This window comes from Adiantum capillus-veneris, chromosome 28 (genome assembly GCF_014529385.1).
Source record: "Adiantum capillus-veneris isolate H3 chromosome 28, ASM1452938v2, whole genome shotgun sequence".
Lineage (NCBI taxonomy): Eukaryota > Viridiplantae > Streptophyta > Polypodiopsida > Polypodiales > Pteridaceae > Adiantum > Adiantum capillus-veneris.
The window spans coordinates 97954640-97968551 of record NC_140958.1 but is presented as its reverse complement, the minus strand read 5'-3'; the positions used below and the strand labels follow the sequence as shown (position 1 = coordinate 97968551).

Genomic DNA, 13912 nt, shown 5'->3' with positions numbered 1-13912 from the left:
TCGACTGCATACCATAAATACACGCCATTGATGATCTTGTTCTATTAACACTCTTTTATCATCGCATGTATCCGCAAGAAAGGTCGTAACACATAGATACAAATGACTTAATGAGACCTTAATACTTTTGTCATTTCCATCTATTACACTGAATTCATATGTACATTTGATGTACTAGCTCCATCATTACCCCTCCTTTGCACACATTGGGTTGGGGCATAGGTAGGTTGTAACCCAAAGGCTTTAAGGTAAAGCTGCAATACATTTGGTGACTCTGACAGTTCATGCTCTTCCATCCACTTTGCATCCATAGGCGGATAGTTCTTGAACTTCACCAAATAGCGTCTTGCAACTTGTCCTTTAACTTTTCTGTCCTTATGTGCCAAAACTTGCTCAGGTACCAGGATCTCATCAAGTTTCTGAACTTCTGGTTGATCCTCATCAGGCATATCTTCCGACACATCACCCATGAAGGGTCTTAAGAGACTCACGTGAGACGCATTATGAATCTTCCACGCATAAGGCAATTTCAGCCTGTAAGCCACATCGCCGATCTTGTCAAGCACTTGAAAAGGCCCATAGTAACGCATACTGAGCTTAGGAAACAGCCGTTCCTTGCCCTTTATTTTCTTTAACCTTGCCTTTTCGAACGTTAACAGAACCCAATCACCAGGTGATAATAGCAATTCACGACGGTGACAATCAGCAGCCTTTTTCTGTTTTGCCCAAGTCTTCTCCAAGGCAACTTTAATTTTCTTATACATCTCATCCATGTTCTCAACATATCGATCTGCCTCAAGGATCTTGTCCTTTGTATGCAAAATGGGAGGAACCTTTTTGCCGTCTTCAACAATATCGAAAGGTGCTTTGCTAGTAGACGAATGCACCGTATTATTGTACGCATATTCAGGCATAGGCAAATACTGTTCCCACTTGCCTTTATTATCTGACACATAGCATTTCAACAGATCTAAGACAGTAGAATTAGCCTCTTCTAACTGTCCATCAGTTTGTGGATGAAACGAAGACTAGAACTTGAGCGTAGTGCCCATGTTCTCAAACAATCCTCTCCAGAACAAACTGGTCATGCGAGGATCACGATCACTGATAATCGATTGGGCATACCATGGTACTTAAACACATTGTACATGAACAAGCGTGCCATCTGATCAGATTTTATCTTCTTCCTGACAGGGATAAAATGGGCCTGCTTGTTGAACCTGCAGATAATGGTCCATATACCATCATTCCGTGTTGGCGTTTTGGAAGATCAAAGATAAAGTCCATAGCAATGCTTTCCCATGGCTTATCCGGAATTGACAGTGGTTGTAACAACCTTGGTGCCTTTTGCCTGTCAAACTTGACCTTTTGGCAAACTATGCATGCTCGTACAAAGGCATCCACGTCTCTCCTCAAGGTAGGCCAATAGAAGAATGTCTCTACCGCTTTAATTGTTGCATCAATGCTACGATGCCTTGCATACGGTGGGACATGACTCTCTTCCATGACCTTATGTCGCAGTGGCCTAGTGACACAACGTCTGCCATGCATCATCATAAAACCATCTCTGAGGAGGTAGTGCTCATGATGTTGCCCTTCTTGTAACTGCTCAAAGATCCTTGCAAAATCTTCATCATCAGTATATTGTTCCTTCATGTCATCTAACTCATGATGATAAGGAATCGACACAGCTGAAATTTGTGGCTTTCTTGATAACACATCAGCCACAACATTCTTCTTGCCTTCCACATGCATAATCAGGAAGTGGAACATGGAAAGAATGTTTGCCCATCGCATATGCTTTTCGGATAACTTTGACTGTGTCAAGAAGTATCGCAAGGTCTGATGATCTGTTTGGACAACAAAATCAGCACCTAAGAGGTAGTGTTTCTAGCTAGAAAGCGCATGAATCACGGCCAAGAGCTCTTTCTCATAGACTTGCATAGTTCTCTCTGGCCCTTGCAAAATTCGGCTTTCATAAGCTACTACCCGTCCATCTTGCATTAGCACTGCTCCAATGCTACTACCACACGCGTCACACTGGACCACAAATGACTTCTTGAGATCTGGCAAAACAATTACTGGATCTGAAGTCAACTTTTCCTTTAAGAGACTAAAAGCTGAAATCTCTTTTTGGGTCCATTTGAAAGTGACCTCTTTCTTTTGCAATGGGTGAAGAGGCGATGCTATCTCTGCAAAATTTCTGATAAACCTTCCATAGTAGGAACACAATCCCAAGAAGCTTCTGACAAGAAGCACCCTCTAAACGATCGAGAGTATCATCAATTCTAGGAATAGGAAACCTATTCTTGATGGTATTCTTATTCAACGCACGGTAATCAATACACATGCGCCATGAGCCATCCTTTTTCTGCACTAGGAGCACTGGGGAGCAAAAGGGTGAAGAACTAGTCTGAATCAGCCCCTTCTCTAATAACTCCTCAACGTAGCCCATAATCTCTTTCTGCTGCGCCGTACTTACCTTGTAGGGAGGTCTATTTGGTGGGCTACACCCTGGCACCAAATCTGTTAGATGGTCCTCAGGTCTCTCTGGCGGCAATTGCGACGGTAACGAGTCGGAAAAACAGTCACTAAACTTTTGCAAAAATGTTGATCTTTCTTTATCTAACACAGATAAATTTGACTGATCACTATCTGAGACATCACGTGCAAAAATCAAGTAAACAGAAAGATGATTCTTTATTACAGAAGTGATAGCAGAAGCAGATACAATAGGGACTGACTCTCCTTTAAGCTTTACATCCAAGATGTGAGTTTTGCCCCTATGCTGTACAATGATCTTTTTGTTGTAGGCATCCAAGACTCCATGCACTCGGAACATCCACGGGATCCCCAACAAGGCGTCACATCCTTCCAACGGCATGATGTAGAACTCTTTTGTGTCCACATACGACATAATATGCAGACGCAACTTTCCAATGATGGGAGTAACACTCTGAGTGGCCAGGACATGCCAACCCTGCCTCTGGTGTGTACCCCATCTCTTCAGCTCTGATGCCCAACTTCATAGCTAACTCTGGTGAGATAAAGTTGGCTTTGGCACTTGGATCAAAGAAGATGAGTGCCATATGATCCCTAACTTTACCCCATGCCCTGCATAACTCATTGGCATCTGTATTGGGCCTGTCACCCACCATGTCTGGCACTAAACCTGCCGTGGGTTTAGGCTTCTTGCCTTTCTGGTCCTCTTTATCCTTTGAGTCAGCTGGTCTTTTCCTTTGTGGACAATTAGTAGCAAAGTGACCAGGCTGCTCGCATATAAAGCATTTGTTTTCAGCCATTAGGACCTTCTTTTCCTCGAGCGACTTGCGCACAAAAGGCTTCCTTCTCTGTTTCTTTGCCTGCACTCCAGAAGTCCCGACTGAATCCTTGTCCTTGGTGGCCTTTTCTAACGCCTGTGACGCATCAGGTGTCGTTTTCACAAAGGGCTTCTTCGCTGAATTTTTCTTTTGCTGTCCTCCTTTGTCGTTACTCGGAAACCCACTGTCCTCTCCTGTCAACAAGGCAAGACCAGTGTTCGCAACTTCCATAAGCTGAGTGAGGATAGCCACTCTGTTCTTTGTACAGTAATCGCGAAGCCCTTTAGGCAACCCACAATAGTACTTCTCTATCTGCTCTGTCAATGGCACAAATCTGTAGGAGGTCACTGAGAGTAACGCTTTACAAAACCTCCTATTGTACTCCAGCAAGCTCTTGCACGAAGCTGAAGTAAGCTGGTGCCAAGCTGTCATGACGTCGGCTTCAAATTCATTTGACAGCCAAGCAGATGCAAACATTTGCTTGAAGTAAACCCAAGTGGCGGGTGCCTGCCCTTGCATTAACAATGTCGTCCACCATGTAAGAGCATTGTCCTTTAAGAAAGTGGCAGCTTTCCTGACCTTTGAGGCCTCTATTAAATTCCCTCCTGCATAAGTTGTATCAAACTGCTGGAGGAAAGTAAGAGCCTTTGCTTTATCTTCAAAGCCATTGAAAGTACTGAACTTTACAGCTGCACCACCTTCTTTGTAAGCTTTTGGCTTCTCCAGTGCCCCCAAATTGTCATAAGGAATGGTCTGCCACATGGGCACTGTAGTAGGCACGATCGGCACATCTTGGCCATTCACATTTTGCGTCAGAGGTGTGATATCTGGCTGCTGTCCAGAAAAACCAGCCATGCGAAAATGACCCTGTGGCACCCCAAACTGGCCGTGGTTGCTCTGAAAACCCTGCTACATGCCGATACTACCATACATGGGGTTTGGCATCATGCCTTGCATACCCCCAAACATTGTTCCTGGCATGTACGGCTGACTTCCAGGCGCATAACCAGCCATACTTTGGAACACTGATCCACCCCCGAAATACTCAGGATGTACCGTGGGTGGTGGAAAAACTGGGTGCATAGCCTGGTATCCAGTTCCCTGTCCATTCAAGACAGCATGCGGGCTCTGAAAGGTGGCGGGCTGAACTCGCATAGCCTGTGGAATAGGCGCTCTAGCCACCTCTTCAAGCACAGGAGGAACCTGTTTTGGAGCCGCTGACTCCGCAACATGCGAGTGTTCCCTTTCCTCCTGAGCCGCATGAAGTACCTGGGCTTGAGCCTCAACACGCTCCGTACGTGGCGTAGGTTGTCTATTTTGCTGTTGCATTGTTGGCGCTTGCAAGGACTACATAAACCTTGGATTCTGCACCAGCTGCTAAAAGACATTCACTGCAGCAACTAACTGAGTCCTGACTGCATCATCCTCAAGTTGCCTAGTCATAAAGCCTTGTACTACTGGAGGGACATTCACATTGACCGTCTGCGGGTGAAACTGCCGTTCACATTGGCCATACAATGTCCGACCGTTTGCTACTTCAAGAAGAGGGTCTCAAAAATAAAACAAAACCCATTGGAAAGAAACCAACAACTAAAGTTAGCAGTTGCCACACCCTCGTGACATAGTTAACAGCTGCCACGTCCCCGTGACACAAACCTTTTCATATGTACCTGTTTGTCTCCTATATAAGGTGCCCTTGTATCACAGTTTCAATCAATCAAACACAGAGTCTTTTGAGTCTTGTCTCTGAGTCAAGCTCAAGTTTCTTAAGTCTTAATCATGAGTTTAAGTACTTAATTAAGGATTAGTAACTAGAATCCTTACAGTGGTATCAGAGCAAAGTTCTTTTCCTTGGACCCGAAGGTTGTGAGCCTCTCACCCTCGCCGCTATCCTCTCCCCCCCTTCCCGGAGTTACATGGAAGCACAAGAAAGGTGGTACACACACAAACGAGCATGCGGTAACATGAAATTTTGTGTTCCAATTCTATAACTAAAGAACCGAACATAGATGTGCGTCGATTGCGTACCTGGTGCATTTTGGGAACCCGTCTGTCGGTGCCTCTTCAAGTGCCCTTTTCTTGAGTAGTACCCCTCGTTCTCGCACCCCTTCATGCGAAAGGACACAAGACGGCCCAATAAACACCCTTCTCCCGTGCTCGCAACCCTTCCCTTCCATGAGATGTACCCCTTTGTGAAAATAGATGGGCTGCTCGGCTGAAATTTTCACGCACCCCTTCGCCGGTGCTTGCACCTTCTTGCGGAGAGCCATGCCCTTTTGCAAAGCGCTGGCCTGAAATCGCTGAAACGCTGAATTTCTGCGCTGGGCCGAATTGCTGGGCTAATTTGCTGAATTCGCTGGCTGAATTGCTGAAACGCCGGGCTGAAAACACTCACGTGATCTGCTGAAAAACATCCCACGCTGGCACCTTTTTGTTGGCTGAATTCTTCACTTATGTTTTAACGTCAAATCCAGCAGCGCTATATAATTTAATCCTACATCAAACCCAAGGTTTATTAAATTGGCTGGCCTCCCCCAAATTTAAAGCCAACGTGAACACACCCTATAATTTTAAACTCCCGTGTGAAAGCCCCTTCAATTAAACTTACGTAAAAACAATAAAGAACCCAGCATGATGATTAGTGAGAGATTCCAGAATTTTCACGCTGCTTGACGCGCTAGCGTTGGCTCTGTGTGCACTTGTTGCACGCGGCACATTTTGCCCTCATGGCCGACCAAATCCTCAATGTGCCTCCGTCGTATCTCTCGTATATAGACGAGATTCCAAATGCCGACTTGCTGGAAAACCCTTCAACATGCGAGGTAATAATTATCTTGGATACTCCGATATCACTTCCATATAGAACTGGTTCCCGTTCCCGTTCTTGTTTTCGAGCCTCGGCCAGAGTCGGAATCCGCTCCAAAAAAACAGTTCCTGCTCTCAAAAGATCAGTTCGTGAGCTTATTCCAAGTTATCATTTAATTTCTGTAAGGAGTCAGCATGACTGGATCACAGGATGTCGACGACAATATTTTAGCCGAGGACCCAATAGCAGTTCTCAAAAAGCAGATGGCAGCAATTTCAACAAGCCTCGCATCGATTCACACTCGCTTGGATCAAATACAGATGCAAACCTCTTCTCGGAGTTACCCAACTGCTTCTTGGACTACACAAGCTGCTTCTCGACCATCTTCTTCCGATGCTTCAGTGGTCGACCAGGAAGAACCACTCAAACAAAAGCCTTCGGAAGTCAAATTCTCACCCAAAGCATGGTTTCTTAGAGGCAATTGGACACAAAGTACCTTCGTGCGAGCAACAAAAGTCTCAGCATATATATTCTTGGAAATGTTACAATTCTAAGCAATTAACTTCTTATTGGAGTCATCAGCAACAAAAGCAGCAACATGAAGCTTCCAAAGGATCTCATCTTAAAAGGCAATTAGCCATGTCAAGATGGGCTTACTTAGTGGCACACATATCTGACCCTAGTCGAGTACTCGATCGTGAATGCCACGACGCTGGACAAGTTCCCCCTCGTGAGCCGTGCCCTACATTTAAGTCTTTCTTGTTTGATGGTGGTGAAGTTGAAGATTATTGATCCTTTCCTTGTGCAAGAGGATTCTTTAGAGGTCTAAGAGGCAACAATTCCCTCAACCTTCCCCCTTCTCAATTGGAAGTTTTAATACCTGTTGAAACAACTGAAGATTTAAAAGATCCCGGTTCTTGTGTAACAACGGACAAGCACATAACCCCATTTTTGGCCGTGATCCAGGCAGAAAAAGTCCCCTCGTCACCGCCCTTGTAGAATAAAGTCTTTGTTTCCGAATGGATGCCAAATGCTTAGGTGAATGACAATTTTTCAACTTGAAGGCTCCATTCCTTGCCTTCAATGGTGCAAGGATAAATCAAATGCAAACTCTTGCAGCTTGACTTCAGTCGCTGCAATTGAATCTTTGGACACAACTTGTTCCACAAGTAAACCTTTACAGATGGATGTAAGTTCAAACACTACTCTGTCTCAGTCTACGACATCCCTTCAAGAGGATTTTACTGTTTTAGACAAACCAATGGAATACCTTGCAGATTTCCAACCAATGGTCATCACTCAACAGAAAACCCAAGTCAATTTACCAATAGTTTCACTTGAAGCAGATAAAGATTCAAATTTTTCTTGGAAAAAGCTCAAAGTTATAAAAGACTTTGACAAAGGCACTTATCAAGTTGCAGATATGATCAGTTTTCAGTTTGGCAAAATAGTCTTGATCAATAACAGTGCCATGACATGGGACCTAACAGAAAGAGCTTTGGATGCAGAAGCAGTACAAAAATTTCCTTCTCCCGGAGTTTCTTCAACTACCTTGGATTTTATTATTTTAAATGGGTGCGAAGGTCACGACTGTGACGTATTCTTTGTCTTTGTATTACCTTCTTCACTTGATTCTTTTGCAGATATGAAGATGTAGCAGATCAGAGACCCCCGTTCTCAAAAGGTTGTGTCTCTTCGCCTAAGAGTCGCTGTAACAGACTTGGACACTCCAAGTCAAGAATCAATCGCGACAACACCAAATAACCACTTCAAAACAATTCACAGATCACAATAGATTTGCACTAGCCTGGCGGAGTTCTGTGCCTAGAGATATTGGTCCCAAAGACTGGCGTCCCTTTTGGTATTTCTTTATGTATTAAATCAATGTCAAAGTACAAGAGCGGTTAGGGTTTCACTCTTAAGACTCTGCATCCAGATGCTCTAAGAAGTGAGCCCTAATCCGCGTATTTAAATGTTACAAGGGATGCCCAAAAGCAGAGCCCCAAAAAGCTTGAAAGCAAAAGCAGATTCTCTCTCTCTCTCTCTCTCTCTCTCTCTCTCTCTCTCAATGAGAGCAAGTAAAATAAAGCATAACAACTCTTTCTCTCTCTCCAATTTCATTGCATAGCCAAAAAGCAATTAAAAATTGCGTCGTTGATGCTTTTTCCCACCTCCATGATTCGCGCCGCAAATCTTGGAAATCGATACCTGTTGCCACGTGGCATTCCCCGCCTGATTAGGGTTTCCAGTCAGCAGTTAGGGTTAGGGTTTCCAAAAATTAGGGTTTTTGGCAGAAATTAGGGTTTGCAGGAATTTTTTGGCAGAATTTAGGGTTTCTGGTGTTGGTAGCCATGTCATCACGTTGTGACAGTCACACCTGTGCGGCGAATAGCCATGCCTCTTCAGCGAATGGCTGCACCTTTACGCCGAAGGGTCACGACTACAGTAGAGGGACATGACTATTGGCCTAGAGTCATGTCTTTTGACCTATGGTCATGTCTGTTCATCTTGTCTCTTTAGTTTCTTTAAAGCACGCCCTTGTAACACATTTCAATCAATGAATGAATCAATCAAACACAGAGTCTTTTGAGTCTTGTCTCTGAGTCAAGTTCAAGTTTCTTAAGTGTTAATCATGAGTTTAAGTACTTAATTAAAGATTAGTGACTAGAATCCTTACAGTGGTATCATAGCATATACTACCCTGGGCTTTATTTTAAATGGGAGGGAATGTCACGATTGTGACTTGTTATTACATTATACACTCTTCTTGATCCATTAGAGATGCAGATGCAAAGTGTGACTAACCCACGAGGACCCCTGTTCTCAAATGGTCACAACCCTTCACTCTAAAGTCATGCCTCTTTACCAACAGCCACACTCCTTCGACGACTAGTCATGCCCCTTCAACCAATGGTTGCGGCTTTTCATCGAATGGATGTGTCTATTCGCCTAAAGGATGTGTCTCTTTGTGAAGGGTCATACCTTTTGATATGTACCTGTTCGTCTCCTAAATAAGGAGCCCTTGTATCACAGTTTCAATCAATCAAACATAGAGTCTATTGAGTCTTGTCTCTGAGTCAAGTTCAAGTTTCTTGAGTCTTAATCATGGGTCTAAGTACTTAATTAAGGATTAGTAACTAGAATCCTTACAAAGAGGCCTAAAGAGAGGAAGAGCAGAAAAAATTGTAAAATATGAACTTACTAAGTTTTGCCGAGGGGGCCTAAATATAAAAAAGGTTCCCCTAGAGGACTTTATCAAATAAAAGCCTTGCATAAATTCTACTGACATGGCTGGCTGTATGGACACCGTGATTTGTGCTGACAGTGACACGTGGAAACACTGTATGAATTTTCTGCAATTTGTGCTGACAGGTGCCACGTGACAACATATGGAATTTTGCGTTTTGCACTGTCAGATGCTTGACAGTTTTGCATGAGCTACCCTTGTAAGTTTATAAGTGCACCATGGGCCACTCTTTGGGGGACATCTGGACGTAGAGCTGGACCCTCAGACAATATGGCCTTGAAGGCCACATTTGTAATACCTTACTTCTGGTCTGTACCGTGCCATCTCTTCAAGAGTTAGCCGTCAAGTAGATGTGTTGGCAATTGTACTAGTTCGCGGTTTTGGGGTATCTTGGTTGGAGGATGAAGGATTTGGGTCTCTTTTGGGAAAGGGCAGTAATGTCGGTAAATACCAGTTCTTTCTTCACGATGTGATAATTTCAGCAATTTTTGGTGGATATATACTGAAGCATTTTCATCATGAAGTGTGAAAAGTTCGCATTCTCTTCTCCTAAGAAGTTGTAAACAGAGTTGTAAGCCTTGTTATTTTAGGAGTTATCCTTGTGGGTGCACATTTTGGACTTTTTTTTAATAGCCTAGATATAAGGTGGCTTCTTGTAATGCAACTTGACTCAATACTTAACTTAGTCAGTCCTTTGAATTCTTTTCTCACACTGTTGGGTGTCCCAAAGTTTTTGGTTGATTTTTGGGCAAGTCAGCAAGAGCAGTTTCAAAACAAATCTCAGTTTTAGGGTTCACCCAATCACTATCACTATATACTGAAAATGGTTTATCTGTCTTATGTTCTAAGTTCTAGATATGTGGAGTAATGGTGCAAGGAATTCTTTTTATATGATGCTTGTCCAGTTGGATGACATTTTTTTTCGTTTCAGGATAGAACAGCTATTTTGTTCCTTTTATTTCCATCAATCCTTCTGTTGTTAAAAAATTGGCTATGGAAAGGCTGCTTTCCTGCGCTGCCTGTCCAAGCTTATCAGGTGACTTTTTATCTTGTTTCATGAAGTAATTACTGTAAAAATTTTAATGTCACAAGAAGGATGGTTCCTTTGCCATTTATTTGCAGGCCTGGTTGCTGTTCTTCTATACAAGCCTTGCTTTACGTGAGAATATATTGCGAATCAATGGAAGTGACATTCGACCATGGTAATCTCAATGCTGTCATTGTTTTGGTTCAATTGAGCTTCAAGCAAATGCACCTGTCAGGGATATTTCATTGCTAACAGCAGTGTGGAGAGAGAATCAGTTTGTTTAGTGCATATCAGGGTCGTCTTGTGGAGGACTAATTTAGTAACTATTCAGAAAGTTGCCACTCTCTTTGTATGGAGGGGTGGTTCTGTATCTGTGTTGTGCGATAAGTCAAACTTCAGGGATCAAAACTATTTGAGCTAGAAAAGCTTTATTTCAATAACGCTCCATGCACAAGCAATACTCCCAGTTATGAGTTCACCATGATTTGCGCCATGGATGTCTTTGCAGGTGGGTTTATCATCATTATTGTGCTATGCTGATGGCTGTGGTCTCTCTTACCTGGGACTTCAAAGGAGAACCGCCCTATTGTCAGAAAAAGCAGGTAGCTTAGTTGTAGGTTGCTAAAAGTCCCCTTCCAGTGGCCAGAGCCTGGATTTGTGTATCAGGTTTACATCACTTGGGTCGCTCCTTTTACAATTTCTGGTGTCCCTTGGCAGCACGGAGTTAGATTTTTCTTGGTTTGGGCTGTGGTGCAAGGTGTGGCTATGCTTCTTCAGAATCGATACCAACGTCAAAGGCTTTATACTCGCATTGCACTTGGAAAGGTGTGCTTTTGGAGCTTTGCTTTCTAGTAGCTATTCTTCTAAACATGGGCGCATTTATGAACCATCTCACTAAAAGACCATCTTACTAAAAGCCTGTGTGGTTGTTCTAGATGGTTTTTGCACTGTTTTAAATCAAGACCTATTGTTGGTGGTGTCAAACAATACCAGGCATCAAGATACTGGAAACCACTTTATTCTCATTGCTGTGTCTTTTCTTCATTTTCTTTAGACGAGTTGATACCTGTTTTAACGTAGGTCATTTCCTCTTGATATAATCCCTTGGTAGAGTGTTACAGCATTTGGTGAAGTCTTTGTTGTAATCATGCTGGTGTTTATTATTCTTGACCATGGATAATAGGCAGGACGAATGGATGTTGTTTGGGGCGAAACTGCGGGTGTTGTCGGCCAGCTTTGGCTTCTCTACCCCCTTCTGTTCATACTACAGGTAGGATTCGTTATATCAAGACTCCTCTGATTCATAATATCAGCTCATCTGTCCAATATTGATCTCACTTTTGTTGCTGATAATTTCTTTGGGTTCTTCCAGTTTCTTCAAGGTTATCTAGGATTTTTGCTGCTGCTGACTGCCTTCACTAAAGATGACTGTGAGTGGCAGGTAAGGGAAAAATCTGCCGGAGTGCTAAACACATTTTCACACTTTTCTGCATGCTTTGTTATGTCGGCATGTGTTTGAATACAGGTGATTAGCTGTGGCATCTTACTGCTTATCATGGCATTGGGGAATTTTGCGAACACTATGCAAACCTTGTTTGCCAAACGGAGAATTAAACTGAGGATGAAGGGCAAAAATCTTCTGCAAAGGACGGGTTCGACGACGCAAGAAGGAAATGTGAAAATCCATTAACTGGATGATCACATCGTTGTCTACATGCCATTCTGAAGGCTTGCTTGTTCGCATTTTTGACTATCTATACAGCGCTGAAGGATCCACATTCACTAATTTACGTAGCCCATTGATTTCGGGCCCGTGGTTTGTTTCAGTAGTTTGAGATGGTGAAAGCCAATCAAAGATTCACTATCTCTTGTATTATGATCGCCGCAGTTAGAGAAGGCTGTCCAGCCTACTATATGGAAAGGCATTGACAGGTTGACCGTTGCTAAGACCTGTAAATAGTATGCTAAAGACCTTTGTAAATCTCTTGTCTGGCCTGGGAAAACAGATTTTCTTAGGCTTGAGACAAGTGATATGGGCAGTAGGGTCTCTATGTGGTGCTGGTGTCTCTTATCGGACACCCCATCATTGACTACAATGAAGTCTTTTTGGCCATTCAAATGAACGGAGGATCTCCGATGCCGGCATTAAATGTACATTAGAGAAATAATTTGAAAAGTGAGTTTGCTTATTCTTCACATTTGAGTTGAAACTGTCGTATCTCCATGTCAGTACTTGTTCAACGTGATAGGCACATTTTTCTCTAGGTGACCTCCCCTAGATTGTATACTTGGTTATGGCAGTCTTAAGAACTGAAAACTGGCAGTAAATATTAACCCACTAGTTTTTTCCTTGGGGCTGCTATGGGTTGCTGTGGTTTGGTAAGACTTGATGATACTATTATTTGCTCGTAAAATAAAGTGCATTATTGTGCCAACTTTTGGTCTGCATCCACAAAGGGCAAATCTTTTGAGGTACTATAATTTTACATGGAATCTCTCTGGGAATCTATCTGCCTCAAACTGTATTATACTATTTGGTCCTTTTGAGTGCAGAGGGGCTGGTTTATGTTGTTTCTCTTTAACTAGTCGGCAGGGAATGTACATCTTTTGAGCATGTTATTTATAAGCTACGTCCCATATAGTGCTACATCACTGAGAGATCAAGGCTTGTATAGTGCATGTACATCTTTTGAGCATGCTATTTACTAAGCTACGTCCCATGTAGTGCTACATCACCGAGGGATCAAGGCTTGTATAGTGTGATCTCTCCTACCCCTAAAATAGAAACCCGAGGGTATTTATGTTGTGAATAAGTTTCATCACATGCTGTCTTTCACATCTGGCCCGATGTGCAATTTCCGCTTGCGAGAGAGCTATATACACACTAACAAGCAATGAATAGGAGGGTGTGTAGTGACGATTGGTCCTCCCTGGATCACCCAAATCCACGAGTCATTGGGAAGCTTCACTAGATCTCAGCTGAGTCGCCCCATCCACCTCTTCTTGCAACTAACCCGACTCTAACTCAGCCAGTCTTTCTTTTCGATGCCCCATCATTAGCTACGGACAAGTTTTTTCAGCCATTCAAATGAACACAAGATCTTCGAAGCTGGCATTGAATGCAGATTTAACCATTTCGAGAGACTTTGATGATTCAACACATTGGAAACAGTCGTATCTGTGCTTGGGTACCCTTTTTTTTGGGTAACAAGCTTGTGCCATAATTTCTCACAAGGGATATCTGAAGTCACAAAGTCACCTCGTGTTCTATGTTTGCAACAGTCTGTGCCACCGGCATAAGAGTTGTTTCTTGTGAGATGCCACTGTTACAGCCTTGTTGAGTGTTTTGCACATGCTATTATTTGCTTGTAAAACAAGGCCCATTATTGTAGGAACTTTTAGTCTGCATCTACGATGGGCTCCTCAGAGTGCTAATAATCATAGGCTGCATTTGGTGATCATAGGCATATGCTTGATCATGGTTGCACTTCTCTAGATTCTTTGTTCATTTA

General features: G+C 43.1%; 1 protein-coding gene across 1 annotated transcript in view; it reads left to right on the top strand.

Moving 5' to 3' along the window:
• Window positions 1-12596, top strand: part of LOC147420951 (uncharacterized) — a 34595-nt gene extending 21999 nt beyond the window's left edge. The window contains exons 5-11 of the mRNA XM_086504184.1: window positions 10305-10409; window positions 10496-10575; window positions 10909-11002; window positions 11118-11225; window positions 11584-11670; window positions 11773-11841; window positions 11926-12596. Of these exons, the coding sequence (XP_086360310.1) occupies window positions 10305-10409; window positions 10496-10575; window positions 10909-11002; window positions 11118-11225; window positions 11584-11670; window positions 11773-11841; window positions 11926-12090 (708 nt within the window). The 3' untranslated portion in view covers window positions 12091-12596. The remainder of the gene's footprint in view (window positions 1-10304; window positions 10410-10495; window positions 10576-10908; window positions 11003-11117; window positions 11226-11583; window positions 11671-11772; window positions 11842-11925) is intronic.
• The last annotated feature ends 1316 nt before the right edge of the window (window positions 12597-13912 follow it).